This window comes from Diabrotica undecimpunctata, chromosome 6 (assembly GCF_040954645.1).
Source record: "Diabrotica undecimpunctata isolate CICGRU chromosome 6, icDiaUnde3, whole genome shotgun sequence".
Taxonomy (NCBI): domain Eukaryota; kingdom Metazoa; phylum Arthropoda; class Insecta; order Coleoptera; family Chrysomelidae; genus Diabrotica; species Diabrotica undecimpunctata.
In genome coordinates this window covers 5,520,299-5,547,123 of record NC_092808.1, presented here as the reverse complement: position 1 = coordinate 5,547,123, position 26,825 = coordinate 5,520,299, and the positions used below count along the sequence as shown (strand labels likewise).

The 26,825-nt window shown below is 33.3% G+C and overlaps 2 protein-coding genes across 4 annotated transcripts in view; both read right to left on the bottom strand.

The window, feature by feature from the left end:
- Positions 1 to 26,825, bottom strand: part of Schip1 (Schwannomin interacting protein 1) — an 879,380-nt gene that overhangs the window by 777,219 nt on the left and 75,336 nt on the right. The gene's annotated exons all lie outside the window — the stretch shown is intronic.
- On the bottom strand, positions 16,906 to 18,423 carry LOC140443402 (uncharacterized). The gene has a single exon (XM_072534643.1). The coding sequence runs from the start codon at positions 18,421 to 18,423 to the stop codon at positions 16,906 to 16,908; it is 1,518 nt and encodes a 505-aa protein (XP_072390744.1).

Below are 26,825 nucleotides of genomic sequence, written 5' to 3'. Positions count from 1 at the left end.
GACATTTTACCTGTAAGTTAATCTTTTCATTGTTTGTATAATCGAGTATTAAATGACCATATTCTAATCTTTTTAAATATGTATAAATTGTGTATTGACAAAACCAATTTTAAAGTAAGCTATTTAGTTTTTCTCTTAAACCGAAATTAGGCTTTTCCAAAATCATGGTAAACACAATTTGAGCTTTTGATTGGACGGTCGTTTTTAAATGGGAATTTGTGAGCCGATCATGAGAACCGGAGAAGTCAGTTATAATTTTGGTCATCGAAGGAAACAGTCGTTTGTCTCAAGATAGGGTGTGGTTTCGTGAGTTGGATACCGGCATTGTGAAAATAATTGAATAGTTTTGCAGAAGAAGATAGCAAGTAGATTGAAAGAGGTCCTTGTATCTACCGTTGGCATTTTGTGAAGATTTGTGAAAGTAGTTTTACGGCATCAAGTTGACAAAAGGAGGTCCTTGTGTCATTAATAAGTAGTTAAGTTTTTGGAGAAGTGCATCCGGTGTTTTTAGTTGGTGCAGCAGGTTTGCAGAGACGTTAGGAAGGAGCCTAGGTGCCAAAAAGGAGAGATCACATCGTTGAGGAGACTGGATTTTTCTGGGTATGTTCCAACATACAACTCAATAAGAAAATAAGCTGTAAGTGTTTTGTATTGAATTTTATATCTGTGAAGGATTGGTTTGACATCATGGTCATTAGCATTCAAATTTAAGAACTGAGGTTTTGTTAGACTAATCAAAAGTTTAAAGTTTTGTTGTTTTTTTGTTTCAAGTAAAGAAAAATTTAAGTAAAATTGGTTTTCACTTAATATAAATGTATGTAGATTTAAAATCTTATTATTATAAAAATTTGATTTATTTTCTTGTATGGCGATTGACAAGATAACGACAGAATTTGATAATTGTTTTATTCGTTCATATAAAATAAAGAAACGTAAATTTTTGTAATATAATTTTTTTTTTATTCTTATCCTTCTTCTCTATCCCGATAAAAGACAACTAGAAAATCTTTGAATCCATCGAACACAGGTAATATAAGGAGTTTATTTTACTTTTGATAACCAATAAGTTATATTTTTTATTGGCTCAATAAACTAAGATTAAAGTCAAATTAAACAATCATAACAATATATATATAATTCTTGATAAATGTAATTTAAAAATATCTGATTTTCTTAACAAAAAACTTTTCACATTCTCCCACATCTTAACACAAAACGGTGACAAATACTCTAATTGAACAAAAAGTAATCCTATTTCAGTCACCCTCGGAGATAGTGCTCAACAAAAGCCCCATTAATTAAAAAAAGTAAACCTAACAACACTCTACCTAATTCACGAAAAAATATCTCCTTATCTCTATATTTTTTTCTCGAAAAGGGGTTTCCAGATGATAGCGTCCTGTCTCAATTCTGGGATGAGTTGCTTCAGGCCAACTTTTAATGAAGGCAAAATTTAATTGACGTCATATTTTTCCTCGTTTTAACTTTCTTGAAGTTTTCAATGGCCCTCTAACCTTATTCACGCTTAGAGCCAAGGGCCTGTGTGATTATGAGCAGTTTTATTATCGAAATCATTTGCCACCACTTGAAACGGGATTCAATTAGTAATGAATATTGATAATTAAGACAAATTTTTAAGCTGTAATGTAGTTTGTAATATTACTCTAATACAGAAATACAGAAATACTTTAAAAACAACAAATGTTATATATTCGACCTCTCAGCTGGCAACAAAGGAAGAATAGTTATAAAAAAAGCGAATAAATTGAAGTATGGGAAGAATTTATCGAAAAATCCCCTGCGGATGACTGACCTGAATTGCAACAGACATCGACGTGGGAAATGAAAGGACTCCCAATCCTAGAAATACAGGTAAAACATGCGATACAATGTGCAAATAACATAATATATGCCAAAGGAATGGCCACTTACTAAAAATATTCTTAAATATCATACAGACTCAAATTTATTAAAAATGTGAAATATACTTAAGTGACTCAGTTCGGATTGAAAAAGACCTTAGGAATAAGAGAGCCGTTGTTTGCGACTCAATACCTCGACCACCAGAAGAAAATATATCTGTTTCACCGACTACCAGAAGGCTTTTGATAGAGTCAAGCATGAAAAATAATTGTATAAACAACAGAAAATGAACCTAGGCAGAAAATATCTTTGCAAAATTCAAAAGCTTATTGGAACCAAGAAGCTACCTTAAGATATTTTAACCACACTACTAACGGCGTCCGTATACAAAGAGATGTCCGACAAAGCTGTGTCATGTCTCCACAGCTCTTTAACATGTACTCTGAATGCATATTCAAACAAGTTCTAGACGGAGCCGAAATTAATCTCTAAAATAAACTGTATATTAACAATATCAGGTATGCAGACGATACCGTTTTGATTTAAAAAAAAAGAAGTTAGAGGAAGAGGAAGTGGAAACTGAGTTACCAGCTGAAGTCCGTTTGAAGAGGATTACTCTCCGGACACTAGAACTCACTGAAAGCATGGGTGTATGTTACCTGAAGTAAAATTTAATTAAAACATTAAACATCAAATAATAATAATAACATTATGTACAATCTTTGGTAACTATACATATTTTAAAGGGTTTTTACCCTAATATTTTGGTGGCTCAGGCATGGTAACCTGTATTTTTAACCTAATGATGGAACTGTTGTTCCGAAAACGTTAGTGTTTTTGATGTAGCCCTTTTAAGGGTTTCTATAAAATATACCCATTTACAAAGATTTAACCTCTTTTTTGTGATACGTGGTATACAGCCAGCTGCAGGAATTATTTTCCTTGTGGATTTTGTTTTGATTTTTATCTTCTCGAGGCTGTGCCCACCAAATAAATTAGTATTAATGCTTAGGATATTGTACCATATATGATCAAAACAGCATAAAATCTTAGTGTTGTATCCAAAAATAATTCACTGTAAGCGTTTATCTGAGAAACTTTTAAAAGTGAGCTGCCCACATGCCTAAAGAGAAAGGTATTTGATCAGTGCGTCCTCTCAGTCTTGACGTACGGAGCAGAAACACTTACCTTAACAAAAGCAGCAGCTACTAAACTGAGAGTCACGCAGAGAAGAATGAAGCGGTCCATGTTAGGAATAACTCTGCGAGACAGAATAACCAACGAAGACATCAGGAGAAGAACCGGAGTGACTGACATCATCGAGAAGATAGCCAGACTAAAATGGAGATGGGCAGGACACATAGCCAGAATGACAGATGGGCGATGGACAAAGAGGTTATTGGAATGGAGGCCAAGAGAAGACAAGAGAAGCGTCGGTCGACCACCTACAAGATGGACTGACGATTTAAGAAGACTCAATAAAAACTGGATGAGAGCGGCGCAAGATAGACGGGGTTGGAAACATGAGGAAGAGGCCTATGTTCAGCAGTGGACTCTTGAGGCTGGATGATGAAGCGTTTATCACACTGCCTGAATCCCCGTTGCAGAGACTAAACGGCTGCAATTTCCACTTGTTAATGAGTTGATGAAGAATGGAAAAAAAAACTTTTTATTAAGGCTCCTTTAACTGTGCCACTTAGAAAAATATTGCTTAAGACTCCATTACTACCCAAACTAGTGTTAACTCGGTGGGACACATGGTTAGATAAAAGCTTCGTATTGGAACTTAAAGATATTGTCAACAAATCGATAAAAGATTGTCAATATGTTTTAGGTGAAACTTTATTACAAAACAATCTTGCTTTCATCAAAAGCAACTTTTGTTTTTTGAGTGAAATAATACATTTTTTGGAGAAACAGAAAATTATGCCATTAGTTAAGTCGTTTAAAAAAATCAACAGTTTAAAAAAAAAAGATTTCTAGGGAAGGTTTTCCTGGAAAAATTGATCAGATAATATTAACAAAACTCAAAGATATATAAACAAAAAACGAGATGAAATATTTTTAATTTTAAACGGCGAACACCTTGAAGATATAATTATGGATCCGGCAATAGTAGCAAAGTATAAATATGTATCGATAACCAATGTAGACGTTAAAAGAAGCTAGTCGATTTATAAAAATGTTTTGAGTGACAGACGCCAAAATTTTACGATGTAACATTAAGGGCCAGTTGTTGAATCAATAGTTAATTCATGGATTAAGTAAACAATGATTAAATTTAATTCAAAGATTATTTCTCAAGAAGTTGTTCAATGCATGTTAACTCTCGGATTTGTTAAACCCGAGTACTGAAGCGGTGACAATGTTGCCAGTTATTAATTACCGGCTTGGAAAAATTTTGTCATGAAAGTTATAAAAATAAATTTGTTCTGTGGTATAAACGTTGGTGTTCATATATAAAAGTTAATGACTTTTGGCGTAGTGTTTACATTTTTCATGTTCGTGTTCATGTTGCATTAGTGATTATTGTATATATATATATATATATATATATATATATATATATATATATATATATATATATATATTAATTAACTATGATAAAAAGCTTACCTATTTGAGGGATGAGCTATTATGTCTCTTATGCGCTTAACCAGCATAAAAACTGTTTCCTTTGGTAATCGGAATCTATTCAAAAACTCATTATCTGACCATTTATGAAAATGATTTTCTCTTACTCGAAAAACAGGATTTTTTCACAGAGGAAAAATTATATTAACAACAGCTAAGAAAGCTTCATCCTCTGTAATATCTCCATCATCAAAATCAAACACACCATTATTAGCAATAGCCATAATTATTATTATAGACACGAAATTATAATAGATTATTGCTGTAAATCTTATCTAAGACTGCAAATTTGAAGCAATAAAACACAACATCTAGTGATATAACTATGGTTGTTTTAATCTGGAATTGTCTAGACAATATTTAATTTAAAACCAGAAAGTAAGGTTACAAATCTCTAGTTAACACCGGTAATTCTTCGTTTTTGGGCGATTAAGTTAATCTCTGGTTAACAGATGGTTAAGTGTTAAACTTGCATTGAACAACGCTATATTAAGTTTAACTGAAGATTATTTTTAATCTGAAGATAGTCCCTTATAGTCTAGGCGGGATCTGTTTTGGATTGGACATTTTCCATAGGCTCTTCTAGTGAATCGATTTGAATTTTACAAAAAGCGTTTGAAAGTTTGAGCCTTCCTTTATATGTAAAAAAATTTGCAGCTATCTGAGGGCCTTATTTAGGGCCTACAATAAATTTTAAAATTTGCAATTTTTTTCCAGTAGGCTGTGTTGCAAAATTATTATGCAAAACCTATCCAACCGATCTTAACAAAATTTAGCACACGTTTTAAACATATTAAAAGGTTTTTCTAGGCGGAATATGGAGCTTGTAGGTCAAGTTTAGAAAGTCGAAATCATTTAAAGGATTAACTTCATTTTTTTGTACTTTTTTTTCCAATTATTGCTATTTTTTCAACAATAAACATTAAATTTTTTATTTTTAGCTAACGAACTATTGTGTAAAATTGAATAACGAAACTTTTAACTTTTTATAATTTTTTCTCAAGGATCAATATTTTCCGAATTATAAACGAAAATAGGAGCAACAAAAAAGAGAAATTTTCAATTGTTTTCAGATTTTGTTAAATAAAAAAATTAGCACAGGGTTTGCGACTGGCGCATATCGTGATTATCGATATTGGGTACATCCTGAAGGGATTCCGGCAAAAAAATAGCTTTCTATAGAAAATGTCCATTATAGTCTGAATTTCTACAGATCCCGCCTAGTCTATTAGTTATTTCATGCATTAAACTAAAATAATATTTTATTGACTATTTCACTAGACTATTTTTAACTGATAAAACGTCAAAGCAACGCCTACTGACGTTTCCTAATGATAAAACTCCTTTTTGTCCGTGATTTCTCAGCGACAAAATTATGACAGATCCGTCACGAAGGTGTCTGGTAATTCTATTGTTATCAATTTGACAAACGTCATTGAGGCGTAATCTATTTTGGACAGATATAATAAATCCAAACAAAAAATCAAGATTTGGATGCCAGTCAGCTAAATAAATCAAAAAATTGGTTTCGGAAAATGTCTCATTAAACACGCAGAGGTCCACAAGCTCTATTTGGACCCAATTTTTAACATGAAAAAAGAGTCGTCTGTAAAGTCAGTGTGGAATACTACAGCAAAAATGGTACAAGAAAAATATTTTACGGAGTACGGCATAAAAATCAACCCTTTCACTGATATATCTTTCAAATGTGCAAGATTGACCAGAAATACCAAGCGAAGGCAGCTTCAAAGTATTTAAGAAAAAAGAAAACTCAGTTCAAAAGCATTATCCACCGAAGAACTATTAAAAATCATCCAAAGCTACGACAAGGAAACTCCCGATGGAGAACAAAAAAAGTTTTTTCACCTTTGCTCATTTGAACTTGCTTGGAGAGGCAATGAAGCCGTAAACTGCAATATTCACTTTTTCCAGAAGGAATTTGACGTTATAGAAGAATTTACGGGCCGAATTGAATACAACAGCATTTTTTCAAAACAAATAAGGCCGTTCGAAAAGTTTGACAAGCAGCAAATGGCTGGTAAGAAATTCATCAAACGAAAATTGATGCCCAGTTAGATTATTTTTGAAATTAATGGAAAAAAGGGGACCAAAGATTTTCTCAGATAGACTCTTTCTTACCGTTCACCCCAACTGGAAAGATGGATCTTGGTTCAAAAACGGTCCACTTGGAATCAACACCGTAACTAAGTGGGCAAAAATGTCAGCTGAAAAAATTGGAGTAGACACAAGAAAACATAAAATAAGAAACCATTCTCATCGATCTTCAGGTGTTTTGTAACAGGGGTTAATTAAATTAACGAGACACTCAAATGCAAGCTCTCTTAAACCATATCTGCAGCTGGATTCCAGTCACCACTAGAAGTTGATCGAAAATCTCAGAACACCAAATGAAGCTGGACCTTCAAGTTCCCAAATGCTACATGTCAATAATACACAAAATCTTGCCTTGGTAAAAAAGATTGAGCAAACTACTATAGCTTATAATAATTGTACTTTTAATATTGTTAACAAATAAATAAAGATTATGTTTTGTTGATATGGAGCATTAATTGCCTTGTGAAATAGTCTTGTCGAATATCATTCAAAAGAAAATTATTTACTTGCAAAATTTACTGTTTTTATTCAAGTTTGTTGCCTTTTGGCAACTTTCGCTTATGAAATTTTGACAAAATCACTCAACTGACATCTCGTGATTTAACTGTCAAAATTTAATTCGCGAAAATCGCCAGGCAATAAACTTTCATACCAGTCGAAAATATTGTCGGTAAAGTTTTATCTCTTATGATATATTATATACGATAATTAAATTTTCCTTTATCCAAGGTGTGTCGATAAAAAAAAAGTTAAAGCATTTTTATTTCAGTTATATATCTTTTTTTTTGTTTATTCTATGATATGTTTAAATTTATAATAGTTATCTACTAGTTATTAAGCTAAGCTTAGAAATTATTCTATATGTTTTAGGCTAACCTTCGTAAAAAATGGTTTGTCAAAATGTATATGCTTATTTTAAATTATATATATTTTGAATAATAAAATCCTTTTTGTCATAAAATCGTTATGCTTTTTAAGTGCTTTTTTGCGTTTCTTTGTGCTTTTAAAGCCAAACTTTATTGATAATAGTCTGATAGAACTGAAAACGTTTTGAAACATTTTATAACTCTTTTTGTATTATTACTTTAGTATTGCAATTAGGTAGACTAAAAGTTTCACAACGCCTTCTTAGTTTTTTACAATATATTTAGGTACTTTACTTACTACCTATTACTTAATTAATAACCGTCTAGTTTATGTTTATCATTTTTTTCTATTACTGTAAAAATTTTATACTCATATCACGTTATTCGTTGAAACGAAATAGTTCCACTGTGCTTATAATAGCTCGCAAATATATTTGCCTTATCTGCTTAAACGTTCTCTACGATCGAACAATTTCCCCAATAATCATAAATAATACAGAACATTCTCGAACCTAATCTAATCTAATATTATCAAGTGCCACACTCATAACAATACCTGTCACAGAAAGCAGTATACGAGGGGCTGTATAGCCGTGCACTAACTGAACACAAAACCTACTCGGATCAGTACGTGATCCACCGACGGCAATGGAAATTCCCTCCATTCCTTCTCCATAATACGTGGATTTTATGATCTCACAATCCACTTTAATCCGCGTGTTTCCTAACATCCATCCCAGACTACGGGCCCGAATATACCGAAGGTCTGGAACGAAACGAGATCGAGAAAAAGCTGACAGGTGACGCCGGCAAAGGCTGCGACTCAACAAAAAAGTTATACGATTGTATATTATACTTTTAATATAATTTGTCGGCGATAAAAAGATGAGGGTTACGTTTAAGATCGTCTTTACGATTAGGTCTAGTCGTGTTGTTGTTGTAAATATATTAACTGTTAAATATCCACACATGGGTATATCAACAACTGTATCCCTTAAAATTATTAAAAAAAAAACATTCTTGCCTTCTATATGAAAATATTCAATTGCAATAATTGCTTGGTACTCTCTTTAAATCCCAAAATTTAGCCCATAAAATTTGAAGTGTTTAATGGTGTTATGACTACGAACGTTTTATTCAACATTAAGACAAGGAAGTGGAATATTTTTATAGTTTGCTACAAACAGTATTTAACTCTTTCGGGGGCAGAGGTAGGTACTCTTAATAAACCAGCAAACAACGTAACAGAGGTTCGCAGTGGTACTCATGTTGACGTAATAAAACTAGGTCAGTAGTAAATACACGTAAGTATTACCACTTACTCATAGATGGCAGTAGCACTGCAACGGTCTGGAATATAAATTGTTAACGGTAGTTGTGTATTAGTGAGTACCTTTAACCAATATCAATAAATATATTATCGATCTGAAGAGATCCAATGTAATTGTTGACTCTACGGCCAAATTCTTGCATTCCTATAATGATTACTCACCTTGACTTTACTGTATTCCAAAAATAAACAAACCCCAACTCAGCATGAGGTCCATCGTATCTTTAATGACTTCCCCCAATGTTACCAAGCAAAGTTCTTATTTAATATCTTAAATAAAGCGTATACCGTTGATAATAAGTTTAACGTTGAAGACTCCTTTAACGTCAGTTCTTTCATAAATAATTTAGAACTTCCTGATAGGTACATCCTTGTCAGCTTTGACGTAGTCTCCTTATTCACTAATTTACCATTAATGGTTGTTCTTTCTATATTAAGAAACCGTAGGAATGACCTTCAAGTTGATACCAACTTAACGTGGGATAACTTCTCTGAAATGCTGAAAATGGTGTTGACTCCTAATTATTTGGTCTTTAATGAAAAATACTGCATTCAAATATTTGAAATCCCTATGGGGTCATCTCCAATATTAGTCAATTTTGTACTTAACGATTTGATCTCTAAGGGACTTGAACTGTTGGATTTTCACATCCCTTTTTTTAAGAGGTATGTAGACGACCTGTATTTGGCCTTACCACCGGACAAAGTCCAAACTGCCTCAGAAATTTTCAATTCATGTGATCCCCACCTACAATTTACATATGAACTTAAAATAAATATTATTCCTTTCTTGTACAAGCGAGTCCATCGAGGTTGGGATCAGGTAATAAGGACCTCCTGGTATAGAAAAGATATAGCTGGTAATCGTTTTTTGAATTACTAATTATGCAATCCTACGAGGTTTAAACACAACCTACACTCCAAAGTCTTAGCTTTAGAGTTCACAGGCTGACACATTCTCTTCACACAAAGGATTCCCTCTTAGTGCTAAAGGATATTCTGTTACAGAACTCTTATCCTCTGCGTCGTATTAATAAATATTTGTTTACTGTTTCATACCAGAGACATTTACCAACTTTGGCTGATGCTGGAGAATCAGATGCTTTATTAATACATTCAAATGGTCCACCATGAGGTATCGCTCAGAGTTTTCTTACGACAAAAAACATTTATTGCTCTTTACCATTTCTCCCACAATTTACTTACACCATTTCGAGGCTTCTCCGGATTGTGCCTGTCAAGATTGGGGTAAAGAATGTTAGGTCGATTGTAAAATGATTCTCCAACACTAAGACTCTCTTATCAAAACAAAACAAAAACAATGTAGTCTATAGGTTCCCTTGTCGGAACTGTGAATTGTCTTATATTGGACAAACTGATCGATTCTTAAAAGCACGTCTTATTTTTCCTCGAAGGGATATCAATTGCTCTTAACACACGTGTGCTTTATCCACACACGTTTTGTCGCCAAACCATCATGCTGATTTTGAGAATACAGAAATTTGAGTCACTGAAAATAATTATTTCAAAAGAACTATTTTTCAGGTATGTCACATTCTCAAACAGCCTTTAACTATGAATAGACATAATAATATTGAACATCTCAGTGAAATTGATCATTCTCTTTTTTTACATAACAAATAAATGTTATGCATGTTGTTTTTGAGAATTAGTTTAAATTTGGTGATGCTATTTCCGTTCCATTTCTTCAGTTATTGTAGACTCTAGAACTCTACTTCAAGCATCAGTAAGAAGCGGTACTACTTGACTTGACAATGACAAGTGCGACCTAGCCGAAACGTCGTCAAAATAATGGTTTTTCTCAAAACCAAAATTATTCAACGCGGAGTCAAACCCGGAAAACTAGCACAGAAAGCAATTTAAGTATTTTAGTTAAATTTTATACAAAGAAACAAAATTAATACATGGTAACAAAGTTACCTCTAAACCAATTATGCGTTTTCCTAGAGAATAATCCTCGTACATCCCCTTCTTGGAAATTTCGTCGGACTAGGAAATCGAGTCATTTACCATTTCGTGACGTCATCGTATAATCATAAATGTTAAATGGCTTCTGGGGCATTCCACAGCAACGTCGGATGAAAAACTGTATCAATCATCTCGCATGGTTTATGATATGTATGTAAGGAGGGTTGGAATAATCAGAATGAGTTATCTTGGATAATTCCTGAAAGCTGGAGCTCGCTGTTCGTATTTATGAGTTTTTTAACGCGTGTGGTGTTTTGCATATTAACGTAACCATATTAAGGGAATGAATGTTATTCATCAGTGTATATATATATATATATATATATATATATATATATATATATATATATATATATATATATATGAAAAAATATCAAAATATCTAATATCAAATATCATCAAGATTTATTTATTTTTAAAATCTTCAATGCTCAAATTCTGCTTTAAGAATAACCTTTTTTCATTCTGCTTATCTTCTTTGTTTCTCGTATTTTCTTAGGATATAGTTCCCTTTTTTCTATAGTGTTTACCCTTATAATACTTATTCTGAATTTATTTCAGTAATCAACTGCTCTCTTACAATCGTCAGCTTACACCTTTATATTTTTTCCCGAAGGAAATAAATGGAAAAAAGAAGTAAAAGATCTGAGATTGGTGAGAGTACAATATTGAAATAGACTATTAATATTAGAAAAAATAATATCTAACTTAGGATTCGATCTATATCGAACTCCGTCTATGAAGTCTCTCATCATCCTCCTTGACGAATTAAATCATCATTACCCTTGTTTTCGGATCAATAAACCTTTGCGACGATGCAAGTAGATCCATAGAAGTTTCTTCTCTAAAACAAGCCCTTAAAACGGTTACCGGCAGTTAACCTACGTTTAAGATCATATCAAAACGAGCATACACAGACATATATCTCCTGTTGATTCTCAATCTTTAAGAATTAGATACTAATTATATTAAATATTTTCCTTAATTCATAGGCGTTACCGACAAAATACGTAATAGATAAATATGTAATAGATATTTTTACCCTTCCCCAGCATCATTCCTATACAGATCACAAAGTTGATTTTGAAAACCCAGAACTTAAGTCCCCAGGCTTTTCTATAAATACAAAATATTTGGGAAGCCAATAAAATTGGAAAACACCCTAATTGTCTCAATAAAAATTACAGCATTCGGTTAGAGTCAGCATGGAACCTTCTCCTCTGTGACAATAAAATACTGTTTGATTCGTTTATCAATACAGTTCTCACTCAGAAGAATCATCGCGCCACACTCCACTCAAACTTTGCATCAACGAATCATCATCGAATCATCATCGACTCTAAAATTTGTATTCTCTGAACAAAAGCAGAAATAGTGCAGTAAAGTGTGAAAAGGGCATCAGTAAAGAAAATCATGATGAGATGAAAATCAACAATAAAACTGGCTTGGTTCGTAAAAAATAAATGTCTAATAATATAACTATTTAATTTGAATACTAATAATATCTTTAACTTATCACTGTTGAGCAGTGTAATATTTGTTTTCCTTAATAAAAGAGTATTCGCTTAAGTTTTCTTTAATTAAACATACATGACGATTGTAATACAAAACGGACGAGTTATGCCGAAATCTACTCCAAACGAAAATTTCATTAAATTCTACAGCGGAAAATATTCCCATTATATTTTCAGCAATCCTACTGGCTGCGCCTATCTACGGTAATAAATAACAGACCGTACCGTTCGAGATAAGATGTCAAGGAACTATTTTAACGCCGCTATTCTCAGAAGTGTGAATGTTAGACGACAGCTTTTCAAATAGATTAGGAAACAATAGTGCCACGGTGGATATAACCATAATGGGCGAATACCAAAGTTAAACAGCCCATTCAGAGGCGTCTACATGTAAAATGATATAGGAGTGTCATAGAAGTTGGCCAAATAATGAGTTGGATAAAAATGTGACAGTCAGTCTTTAACATTGTCATTTATAAACAATGAATTCCTCAAGGTTAAAGAAAGAAAACAATAAAAGACCCAAAAGGATACATAAATTTTCACAAGAATGGATTGATAACATCCCAACAATATTTAAAACAATCAACACAGTGACAGTTTCAACAAAGAAGTGCATTTATAAAATACCTTTTGGATATAATAATTTCTCTCTGGGGGAGAACCTTTAAGAAAGTTATGGTTTTAAGTAGGTTTATATTGATCTTTATTAATATTTCGTCGATTATGTCATTGCTAGTTATATTTTTCTTATATTTCTTTTTTAATAGTACAAATATTTTTTTTATTTAAAAATTCTTTTTTCTCGTGTTTTTCTTTTTTTACTCTTCCTTACTTGTTTTCATATTTACCTAGATTTTGTGTCCCTTGACCTTTTCTCTTGGTTTCCGTTAGTATTGTCATGTCTTTGTTTTGTTTAGTATTTCTAAGTATAATTTATATAACTGGAAAAAATCTACAGCATTTTTAGGGTTTTGTGACATATTCGCGGCAAAATATAAAAACTGAAATATATAGGATACTTGGATCAAAAGATATCGAATATTTACCGTCGAGCTTTCTTTCTGCGGTGTACTACAGATTCTTGGTAAATCGATTGTTTTGCAATTTTACCCCCCTACGAGGGGGCTTTTTGGAAGAAGCCCGGGGCTAAAAATGCAACCTGTTTGTATGGTTTTTAAGGGTTCACTCTCTGACGACTGAACTAAAATCTTTAGGTATAATAATGGATTATTACTTAAAATGGAATCACCATATCCATCAAACAGTAAGTACACTAAGGGTATTAGGAAATTTTCAAAAATAGAATGAAGTATTTTTCATTTTTAAAGTCCATAACCTATGCCATTTTTAATAATTATATTTTCCACTCTAATTTAAGTCATTAGTAAGATTTGTTCAATAATTACAAAATTTTATTGCCCAACTTTCCACGCGACATGTGGATACCTATACATCTTCTAGCGTTGTCAAAATGTGTAGCTTAAAGAGAATGATATAACGTAATTACAGTCTACAAACTGTTCTAAGCACCAACCCCACAACGTGAGGGGTCATCCCTGCACCGTGACGGATATGTATGCAACCCACGCAACAGCGTTTCTTAGCAACCGCGTTATTCAATTTTCTACAATGACAGATTACCGAAGTAATTTCGATTGAAAGAAGGGAGAAGTATGGTTACTAATTTGAGGATTGAAAATAACACGACTTTCAGATACGATCACTTTTACAGGGTAAGTTAAAACGTTAAATAAACTATAGTAAAACACTTCTGTAGTAAAAAATAAGAAGTTGGTATATTTTTTATTGTCTAATACACAATAAAAATTAAAAAAAATCATGATAAAGAGTAGCGTCAAAAGTAATACATTTTTCGTTACTAAAAGACGAACAAAACTTTATTTTTATTTAACACAACATTACAGTACACTCAACCAACTTACACCTCTGCAGAAAACCTTTCGTTGTAGTAAAAGGCACGGTAAACTGCACTGGAGTTCTCCATAATGTTTAACACTTAGCTAAATTTTAGATATAAAATAAATATATGTGTCATTAACCCGTTGTTTATCTTTTTGCATATTTTGTTACATTTTTTTTTAATAAATACTATTCTTGCATAATGTTATTTAACGTAAATTTCTTTCACTTACTTGTTTAATAATTTTTTTTTTCTAATTTTTTACTAAAATATCACTTTAAATTTTTGTTAAAAAATAGTAAAATACTGTAGAGTAAACTAGAACATTTTGTCAATTTAAATAGTGGTGGTTAGATTGACCATATGTCTGTTAGAGTGTACCGTTTTTGAAACGTCTGCGATTACGGGTTAAAGTTAGGGTTTTGGTTAATATATTTAAATTTTTATTTTCAAATGAAAATACTTGTACTAAAAATAAAATAATTGTCGGAAACATTTTATTTTGTTTATGTATAGTTTTCAACCATTTCTAAACTTTTTATCAAACATAATTAAATTACAATCGGCATTCCTAATGATCATTAGGCTAATTTGCTTAATGTGTTTAGGATCTTTATAAGCGATTGTATTATATTTTAACTCGCAAGCACAACAGTTAGAATGTTTCTATCCTATTGATCTAAACTCACTATATTGTAATTCAAACGTGTAGTTTCAAGTGACCATCATGCCTAGACGTAAGTTGGATATTGATGAATTAATTACAACCATTTAATTATGACCATTAAAGTCATTGCCATCTCTCTTGCCATACCTAGATCTTCAGCATGGTATGGCAAGAGAGATGGTACAGGAATTCGTTGTGGCTACAGAAAGTGTAGGTTTAAATATAAATATCTCGAAAACAAAAATCATGACCAATTTGGTACCCAACCAGAACATCAGTATTGGTGGGAAAGAAATAGAACTCGTAGATAGATATAAATACCTGGGACATGAAATTATGATTGGCAGGGATAACCAGACTCATGAACTGAAGAGAAGAATCGGCCTTGGGTGGGCAGCATTTGGAAAACTGAGAGAAACTTTTAAAAGTGAGCTGCCCACATGCCTAAAGAGAAAGGTATTTGATCAGTGCGTCCTCCCAGTCTTGACGTACGGAGCAGAAACACTTACCTTAACAAAAGCAGCAGCTACCAAACTGAGAGTCACGCAGAGAAGAATGGAGCGGTCCATGTTAGGAATAACCCTGCGAGACAGAATAACCAACGAAGACATCAGGAGAAGAACCGGAGTGACTGACATCATCGAGAAGATAGCCAGACTAAAATGGAGATGGGCAGGACACATAGCCAGAATGACAGATGGGCGATGGACAAAGAGATGGACTGACAATATAAGAAGATTCAATAAAAACTGGATGAGAGCGGCGCAAGATAGACGGGGTTGGAAACATAAGGAAGAGGCCTATGTTCAGCAGTGGACTCTTGAGGCAGGATGATGATGATGATTAAAGTCATTAATATGTATAAATTAACGCGTTTTTGACGCACTCGGGATAAGTGAAAGTAAGCTAAAAACTGTAATGAAGACTGTCAGAGATTCTCAAGAAGAAGACAACAAAACAACTCGTAAACATTCTAGGAGCATTGACTTACCTTATGGAGAAAAATTTGAAATTCGCAATATTTTGTATTAAATGGGTGAAAACAATCAACATGTCAGTTTAGTTACTTTACTGGCGAAAATAAGAGGAAAACAAGTTTCTGATCCTGAAATTAAGAGGACTAGCCTTTGGAAAGTGTTAAGAGATTTAGGATTTAAATTCGAAAAATAAAATAACACGTTACTTTTATGCAAAAGGAGTAGTGTGGTTCACAAAAGAATTAAATTTTTGAGAGAATATACTAGACTTAAATCTAAAAATGTAACATTCGTAAACTTGGACATCGATATTTGCAAAGGGTGAAATTAAATGAATTTGGCAAGACGACAGCATAAAATCAATAAAACATACAAATAGCAAAGGCAAAAGACACATCATTCTTCATGCAAGAGGGAAAAAAGGCTTTATAGAAAACGCAGATTTGATTTTTTCTTCAAAATCAAAATCTGCTGATTACCATGAAAACATGAATGCAGATATGTTTGTTAAATGACTTGAGGAGAAACTTTTACCTAGTCTGAGTGAACCATCAGTTATAGTTTTAGATAATGCACCTTACCATTCGGAGATTTTGGATAAATAACCAAAACAATCGTGAAATGTACCGAGCATAAAAAATTCTTTAGTTAAAAATAACAATTTTCAATTTCATCAATTTTCCGGAATACGCCTTCAAATCAGAGTTACTGAAAATTTCGAAATGTAAAACGTATTATGATAATCACGTTGCATGCAGTGGATACAGTATTTATTTATTTAGCGTATGGACTTTCACAGTACGATAAATATACAAATACAATAATATATACATATATATTAAATATATTATTTAAACACTAAAGATATAATGAATGACACTAAATAAATATTAAATATTAATGTCCAATTTACATAGCCATTCAATTGCTTCTGGGGAACATTCCGCAAAGTCCTGGAGGTTTCCACGGTAGGCACGATTCAAGCAGTCTGAAACACAATGGCAGCTTATAAATAAGGCCCTCTCTTCACACAGTGTCATAGGCAGCCGTGAGATCTATAAATGTTATGGCAGATTTTTCGCGTCTTTCAAAGCCAGCTTCAATAAATGTAGTTAAGGACAGCACTTGGTCACAGCAACTTCGTCCTCTTCTAAATCCAGCTTGTTCAATTGGTACAGCATCCTCAATGGTGTTACATATTCGGTTATATAAAAGTCGTTCTAGTAATTTATAACAGCAACTGAGTAAGGTAATAGGCCGGTAACTTTCAGGCAGCTTATTGTCTTTGCCAGGCTTCTGGATTGCGATAATTTTTGTTCTTTTGAATTCTGGGGGTAGCACAGCTGTATTCACAATGTCGCTAAAGAATTTTTTGAGCCACTGTCGTGTTTTTGTACCAGTGTGGACTATAAACTCAGGATACATTCCATCGAAGCCTGCTGCTTTTCCTGTTTTAGTTTGGTTAAGCACTTCGTTTATTTCATCCAATGAGAAGGCACGTGAGTATTCTGATGTTGCGAAGGTATTTGCTTTAAGTTGTTTAAGAGCTCTTTTTACGGTAGATGTATGAGTTTTCTCAGATGGAGCTCGGGAGTTCTCAATTATTCTATTGGCTATTTTATTTGGCTCAATTGTTGATTTGTTTAAGTGTTGCGCTCTGCTTGCTTCGCCCAGTTTGCGGATCAGTCCCCATGCCTTTCGACTGGAACGTGAGAAATCAATATGTTCTACGGTAGACTTCAATTTATTAAGTCTTGTTGAGTCCAATGACTTCAGTAAGTTGTCACCAGTTTCGGGATCTTCTGATTTCAAAAATTCGTCATATAGTTTTTGGCTTTCTTCCGTCCAGCCTGGGATGTACTCCTTTCGGAAACCTCGGGGGATATGTTTTTTGGCGATAGAGATAACCATTCCTAAAAAACGGTGATAATTGTTGGCCTTTGGGTCAATGAAGCGAATGCAGGTGTCCAGCTCTTTGGTGAATTCGGGCCAATTTCCTTTGTTACAATTCCAACGGGGTTTCGGCGTGAATTCAACGATAGGAATTTGTATGCCTAGTTCGATTATGACAGGTCGATGTCGGCTGTGAGGGAAACTGGGAAGTACAGTTCGAGAGCTTGGGAGTGGTAGCATTTGTGAGTTAGTGGAAACCCAGCATAGATCAAGGTTGTAGCCCTTGCGCCATCTTCTAGAAAAGAAGGTAGTTTTATCTTTTAGACTATGGATAAGGTGAATATCATTTTCTTTGGCCCACTCCAGTAATTTCTCCCCATTTTCATCATTGTTTTCATATCCCCATTTGTTGTGGTGACTGTTAAAGTCCCCAATGTAAACTGTATGTTGGTTGTCTACAGCTTTTATTACATCTCCTGGCCATTTAGTTAATGGTGGTTTGTAGATGTTTTTTATGATTACGCCATTCACTTCTGTAGAGACTATGGACACATTATTTTTGCAGCTGCAGTCCGTCATCTTAGCATTTTGTATACTGTTATGCACGTAAGTTGCAGTGCCATAAACATTGCTGTAAGTGGCTCCAATCATGCTATATCCCGGAATTTTACCCCTCTTAAGAAACTCGGTTTTCGATGGTGCGTGAGTTTCTTGAATGGTTATGACGTCAACGTTATTTTCGATTAGTAGTTTTGAAAGAAATTCGGATTTTGATGAGTGGATACAGTAACGATGCAGTTAGGGAAATGTGGCAAGAAGCTCTTAAAACTGCAGAAACTCCAGAAATATGGGCCAAAACTGTAAATAAATGTGAAAAATTCATAGAAGAGTGGTGGATCAGGGAAAATAAAATTTGTGAAATTAATCCAGTGATTATAGATTTACATATTGATAGCGGTAGTGAATTTTGTGACGATGATGATGATTTGTAAATTTAAATGATCAGTAAGTACACTATTATAATGTTATTTACAAAATAATTGTACATTGGGTTAACTATTATATTTATACATTCATTATTAGCCAAATAAACAATAATATTTAAAATTCCATTTGATTTTTTGGTCCTGATTTTATACAAATTAACTCTTACTGATAATACAGGCAAAAATATTCTAAACAAAGTAAGTAATTAAAACGATTATGGAGAACTAAAGTGCAGTTTACCGTGAGTTTTACTACAACGAAAGGTTTTCTGCGAATTCCGTTAATCGTTTAGAGGTGTAAGTTGGTTGAATGAACTGTACCAATATAAAATGTAACTTTTTGTTAAGCAGATGATGAGCAAATATTCTAATCGTTTTGATACCAATATTTACCATACTCATATTTACCATATAACATACTCCAGTAATTTAACGATAGAATAATAAGAATGGATGAAAGTGAAAAGCGTTTTAATTTTATGATAAAATATTGAAAGAGTATTTTTTAACTGCCTTAATTATTCACTGATTTATTCAATATTCATCTTTATTTTTTAACTGGGCATTTAATTGTATATTGCGTTTGTTCCAGTTAAATAAATATCTTAGATATACAATTTTTTAATAAATCTTCGTGAGACTTTAATATAGATCACGTACATTTCAGTTTATCATCAATATTCTTCAGACTTTAATAAATCAAATACACTGAAATGAAAAGGAAAGGTCAAGGAATAACCAAATATGGAGAATACATCCTGATTTATAGCGGAAAAGCCAAACAGGAGATAGCACAGGCAGGAGTCGGTATTACTACACGAGAAATACGAACACGACATCGAAAACAAAAATTTATTTGTGAATAATTTGCTGAAAATGAACATCACTTTCCAAAACATTACTCCTTTAAGTATATGTTCCTCTAGTAGTGAAATCTCAAAGAGAAATACGAAACTTTCATCCAAAGATCAAACAGCTAATTTAGACAACATAGAAAAGTAATCTACGTATTATTTTGATGGGAAATACTGTCAAAGTGTATAAAACTAGAAATGGCCGTAAACGGCTTTCTGTATATACACCCTAATTCCAATAGGCGATACACCGTTAGAAAGAGTGGAAAAAATATGCTATTTGGGCTGCAATAGTAGGGATACTTGGGATCACAGCTACGAAATAAAAACTCAGCCAGAAGCCAGAAAAATCTAGAAGCTCTTTCAACAGCCTTAGAAAGATTCTCTGCAACTTATTTTTAAGTATAAATATACGCCTAATAATTCTTAGATGTTACGTCTTTACTGTCCTCCTCTATGAAGTAGAAAGCTAGAGCCTTACAGAAGATGCCATAAAACGATTAGAGGCATTTAAAATGTGGTGCTACTGACGTATGTTGGGGGTCTCATATATACACTACACAAGTAATATAACTATTCTCCAGAGGCTAAGAAAAAAAAAGAAATTATTAACACCGTAAAAAACACAAAAAATTGGCTTACTTCGGCCACATCATGCGTAATAATAAATACCTACTTCTACAGTTGATTCTAAAAGGCAAGATTGAGGGTAAGAGAGGCCCTGGACGTCGACGTATATCCTGGCTGGCCAATCTTAGGAAGTGGACTGGTTTAACGTCAACTGATCTATTTTGAGCTGTTGTGAATAGAATAAGATGGGTCAATGGGGTCGCCAACATATCTAGAAGATAGGCACATTTAGAAGAATTAGACTGGGAGCACCATATTGAAGCACTTGTCAAGATTATTAAAGAAAGCAGGCAAGTTAGCTATCCTGATGTTCAATCTGTGGAGTGGAAAAAATTATATAATTGGTATGCTAATACCTATTTTAATCAAAACAGCGCGGTGTCGATGGGTGGGAAGTCGAATATGACTTTTCTTGATGCAAGTAGAGGTTAGACTTTGTTGTCAGTGGTAACACAGCAAAGATCGGGGTCACATTTCCTATTTCAGGCTGCAGATAGAAGGTGGACACAATGTTCCTCTGAGCACTTCAAGAGAAGCGTAATAGTCTTTTTAGAGCTTCTTCTCTTCTTTGTCAACGATTTTCCATCCACTCCTGAATGTAGGTCTCTCCCAATTGCTTCCATCTTTCTCTATCTTGCGCCAATCTAATTCACTGTTTGCCTGCCACTGTTCTTATGTCATCTACCCATCTTTTTTGAGGTTTTCCCATGCTTCTTGTTGTCGTCCTTGGTCTCCATTCTAAAATTCTCCATGTCCACCTGTTGTCATTATATCGGGCTACGTGACCTGCCCAGCGCCATTTCATTTTTGCAATTTCTTCCACAATATCCCTAATCTTCGTTCTACGTCTTATCTCGGTGTTTCTTATCTTGTCTCTTAGTGATATTCCAAGCATGATTCGTTCCATTGCTCTTTGCGTTGTTTCTAATTTTTTAGCAGATTTTTTGGTAAGGGCTACTGTCTCCAAGCCGTAAGTACAAACTGGTAGTATGGATGTGTTATACACCTTTTTCTTTAAGATTACAGGAATGGAGGTGTTTTTTAAGATATATGCTAATTTGCCGAAAGCGCCGCATGCCAGTTGTGTTCTTCTTGAGCACTTCCACATTTTGTGGTTAACTGTTAAAATCCCCTATCTATATGGCTAGATGTTAGCAAGAGCTAAGCGGATAGGTCAGGTGATGGCAGGAGATTTGGAGATGTTAGCTATTGTGATACTGCAGATATTCACGTTTATCTCGTGGATCTTGTTCTTAGTAAAAGTTCTCTACCATAGTTAGCGCTGAGTACTAAAAGCCTGGGACTTTTTCTCTTGAGTTTAGTTGAACAAGATTGTCTGTATGTGTTTCTTGAATTATGGAATGAACATCGATTTTTTTTATGTGTGCAAAATTTGACATTTTAATTTAATTAGTATTTGCATCCTCTCTTCATTAGGAAAAGGACAAATAAAAACTGAGATTAAAATCGCTTTCGTAAAATGGTCATTTTTGACTACTACTACTAATAATTTAACTATTGATTAGTAAAAGTTCAAAAATTCAAAGACGTCCAAAGTCCTTAGAATCCTTGAGAATATGCCAACTTCTAAAATATCCTTGGCAACTATTGATTGGTCGAGTCGTGGTATTCAACGTTCTCCAAATTAAACTTATTATCTATCGGCTTTTATAAAGTTGAAGTTAGAGTTGAAACAGAAGTCGGAAGAGTCCTTGTAAAGATGTGACAATTTTCCAGCATTCGCCACGTTATACTCGGTTGATAACAGAGACGTAATAGCCCGAATGAATATAAACTTTATTTTAGGTATCTAGTTACATTTATTATTTCAAAGACAAAAATATATCTGATTTTTCTATTGTGTGTTTGTGTTTTTCTTTGTTAAAATGTCTTTTTCTTCTCCAACTCCCGTAAGGTACATATTTTTATTCTTTTACATGAACAAAAGGAGGGTGTTATTTTCTAGTTGGCGAAATATCTCGACTGTATTTGATTATCTTGTAAAAAAAGTATTGAAAATATATGCGAAATATTATCAGATATTTAGATAGAGATATTCTTCTGAGAATAAATTACAAACCAATCAAAATAAGTATTATTTCGGTATATGCACTTACAGGTCATAAATAAGATAACTAAAGTTCAGATTTGAAGGCACAAAGAAACGTAAAAAGCATAAAGATTTTGTTTTAAAGAAGCTTTTAAAATTTTCGGCGTAGTATCAAGCTGCATCTGACCATGAACCCTACAAGTTAAGACTGGTTCAGGTGGTAATGGATATTAGGCAATCTTTCTCTAAAAAGTTGCACCCTTACAGGAGCTTTAATGAAGATTGTGTTCCTATTTTTTATTAATTTACTAAAAAGTGAAAATTGCAGCAGTATTGTCTCAGCAACGCTATTCAGGCCGATGTGCTAGACGCGTAGAGTGAATTAGGTTTGGATAAACCACTTTAAGATTTGATGCTGTATTGATCATATATGGTGCAGTGTGGGAAAGCATTAATACTATTTTATTGGTAAACTAAATAACTGTTCGTTAAAACTTCTTCTGAAGAATTGTTCAACACTAATGTTTTTACTTTTTGAAACGAAGCTTCAAAGTCCTGGCGTTGTATTACTTTTTTTCTCTACACTAAAATGCTGAGTCAGATGAGGTTCTGTTATGACAAACAACGGTGGATGCGAGGAAGAGATACATCAACGCCTTACTAGCCAGATCAGCAACGGTCAAACTTACTAAAATCTGGAAAGATACGGACATAACCAGGAACACGAAACTGCGTCTAGTACGGACGCTTATCTTTCCTATCACAAGCTACCTATGCGTCAGAAACTTGGATCATTAAAAAGTCCGACTCACGACGTATAATGGCCTTTGAAATGTGGGTATATCGTAGAATGATGCGCATACCCTGAACAGCACATCGCACAAATGTCTCAATATTGACAAAACTCGACATCAATATTAGGCTTACCACAATCATCAACCAAAATATATTAAGGTACTTTGGACACATTAGCAGACGAATGGAAGGCATGGAGAGGTTGGTGGTTGAAGGCAAGGTAGATGGTAAAAGAACTCGAGGAAGATCGCCACTCCGATGGTCAGACCAAATAATGTGCGCTACCGGTTACTCTCTGGAGAGAGAGGAGAGAGAAGAATGGATAGCAACCATTCGTCAAATACCATAACGTCACCACATCCTTACGAAGGATAAAGGTTAGAGGAGGAGGAAAATGCTGAGGGGAGCGTTACGGAACTATCTCCAAAAGATGGCGTCGTCACGGGTAGCGTCATAGAATAGCGGTTCTTGTCATTGATTTACTAGTCTCGATCAATTCGTGTCTAGTCATCAAATATTTACTCTAAGAAGGTAAAAATGAAAAACTGCATAAAAAATAACTAACAAAATATAGACATTAAATGAGAAGTAAAAAATTAAAAGAATATCTGTCACTAAAAGATTCGTTTCACAACGATTGTCAAAATTTAATAAAAGTCATAAACATCATCCGATTAATAACAATATTTAATCATTAGCTTATATTTTTATATTAATTCTCGTTTTAAAGTAACTTCATATAAATACAATTATTATTTTTAAATATTATAATAAGTTTATATAATAATTAAATTTACTGTCAAATGATATTTATTTATAGTTTATTACTAATATTTGGTCTGAATTGACAGGTTTGTCATAAGTAAACAACGTATGCTTTGTTAATACGTTAATAGGTGGCGTTAGGAGCAAACTTAAGAATTTATTGAATTTGTTTAAAATACCAAAAATAAATAAATAATAAAATTCCTTTATTTAATTATAAATATATTATTTAAATTTTAGTAATACAGAAAACATAGTATGAAGCTCCACGCTAGTTTACAGCATCTTGTACAGTACCCGTATAACTTGTTATTTTTAATCATATTACTTAGTTTACATAATAATTGAATTTGCTATCAAATGCTATTATATTTTCATAATTTCATATAAATACAATGTTGAATTTTTGCAATTATCAGTTCCACTATTGTATTAAAGTACAATAAAAGAGTTATTAGTTAAACATTTTCATATTTCTACAGTCACAGAGGAAAAGTCTATTTGTATACCTAACGAGGGGTGGCCGTTAGGTATACAAAATATCAAAACTGAACATAATTTGTTATTTTGATGTTTAAAATGTTGGACAGATTCGTTGTAAATATCAGGATCGAATTGTTTTCTAATGCCCCTTTGTCCGATTCTTCTCGATCGACAATGGTAAATAAATGTTGTTCTGAAGCTAGTTTCTTGTGGCATTTTAAAGTAATTACTAATTAAATGGAAATCAGCCACAATTAAGGGTTAAAATACGTTTATTGACGTTTCAATTTTTACTTCGGAAATCGTTCTCAAAATACAACAATTTACTAATGTTTGTATTTTGAGAACGATTTCAGAAGTGACAATTGAATCGTCAATAAAAGTACTTTAACCTTTAATTGTGGATTTTTCTCATTTAAATAGTAATTATGGTAAATAAATGGTTAAAGTGTGGAGTAAAAATTATAGTTTTATTGACAGCTACTGATAATTACACTCTAGTTGTTGCTTAGGTAACTTTCTACAAAAGACTGCGCTCAAATGAGCTAAAATCCCCAATTTATAATTTCACAAATAATGTATACCTCAGCACAGAGGTTAATGCTTCTATCATACTAACAACGCTAAGGAAGTTCAATTAGAAAATATATTATTGGCAAATTATTAAGTCTGCAGGTTTTGCAGGTGAATTATTAAAATAATACTCGATATGTTTCACAATGTCCCAATTATACACGGTGACACTATAAAAGGTTAAAAAGTTAAGAATAATCTGAGATTACAAATTAAGGGATTAATTTGTGATTGAACATTGGCCACATTATAAAGAAACAGACGACCAATAGAAAATATCTAAACACATATAAAATAATAATAATATAACAATAATCATAACACTAATTCACTCGGTTTTTGAATTATTAAGAATTTGAATTATTTTGAATTAAGCTCATTAAGTGCAAGTGATCTAGGAGGGGTTTTCTCTAAAGTTTTACTTAAATTGGGTTGTGATACTGTATGTCTTCGAGGCGCTGGATGAGGTTGGATGCAAGAACCTTGATGCCTTTGTTTTCTGGTTCTCTTGGAGTTTCGAATATATCTGACTACCTTTCACATAATGACAATCAACATAACAATGAATATAGTGACTAGTCCCGTGGTTAAATGAGGAATCCACTGATGGTTAGCAGTGGTTTTCCACGTGTGTTTGGATATATCTTGGTCAAACTGCTCTGCCTCAGGTACAATATTTGGCAACTCATCTCCCCGAATATCTATATTATGTCTGGGAATGTTGTTAAGCTTTATAATTGGCCTCTGCATAAGCTCTTGAATGGGACTGACGAAAGTCTTTAAATAACTTTCAATTGCTGTTTCTAATCCATTACTGGATGTGAGAAATGTTATGTTTCGGGTCTGAGCAACGCATTTTGTTGACAGCTTTATAAAACTCGTTTGATTGATTATATGTTCAGATTAAGAACCGTTGCACATTATAGCTAAATTTATAGCGTATGGTGGAATGACTAGCCAGAGGTTCGGTGTGCTAATTTTCAACCAACTGGCTTCCTTTATCGTGTACTCAATTATATTGCAGGTGGTGTTGGTAGTTCTATCATATAATTCATTTAATATACAGTTTGGCTGGGTATTCATATTAATGATTCGCATTGGTGAACATGCCAACTCTTTTTTGTTTAATTCTATACACCTTTCTTTATCTTCATATGTCACTTCAAAATAGTGTAAATTATTGTAATCTACTGCAAGTAGATTCCATGGGACCAACAACGAGCGCACAACACCACCTCTCACCGACAACGGAAGAGCTGTGACTCTCAGTATGTTGTATCTAGTGTTAATTATTAGGAAATAGCCAATAATGACGATGTCTCCTTCTTCATTTTGTACGACCGTATTTATTCATGGCTGCCTTCTTATATCTACTCCTTGTGGAAGGAACCTTGTAGCATTCGAAATGATTGACTCTATTTGTCCGGGTTGTATAATATCTATGAAGTGTCCATGATTGTAATGAAGATTTAATATTTTTTCGTATGTGTTCGTATATTCTTTTGCATATTCCATTGCACGTTTATAAGTCGCATCCACTTTAAGTCATATGTACTCTTTCTCTAATGTGTCAGCTCTATATGAGACATCACTTAGGCCTTTAGACATTTCCTTAGTTCCGTTTATCAGTGCTTCTCAGAGCCTATTTAAATGTCCGTTTATTCTTTCTTCTGTAGAGTTAATCGAAGCTATTATTTGTAACATCAGCTTCGTCTGATGTTTTGAATTTTTCATTAGATCCTTCTGATTTTCGTCCAAGGAATCTACGTCCCTGCATACTTTATCATTTACACCAAATACTGATGTGAGGACTGTTCCTAGAAGACCCCTCTTTGGCCTTCTTTTATTATGATTTTTGTTGTAAATTCTATCAAATACATCTTCCTCTTTGACTTCTTAAATAGAAGCACGCTAGTG

Bases quoted from the DNA above. Each gene is read 5' to 3' on its own strand.
- LOC140443402 (XM_072534643.1), bottom strand. From the start codon at position 18,423: ATGATTGGAGCCACTTACAGCAATGTTTATGGCACTGCAACTTACGTG.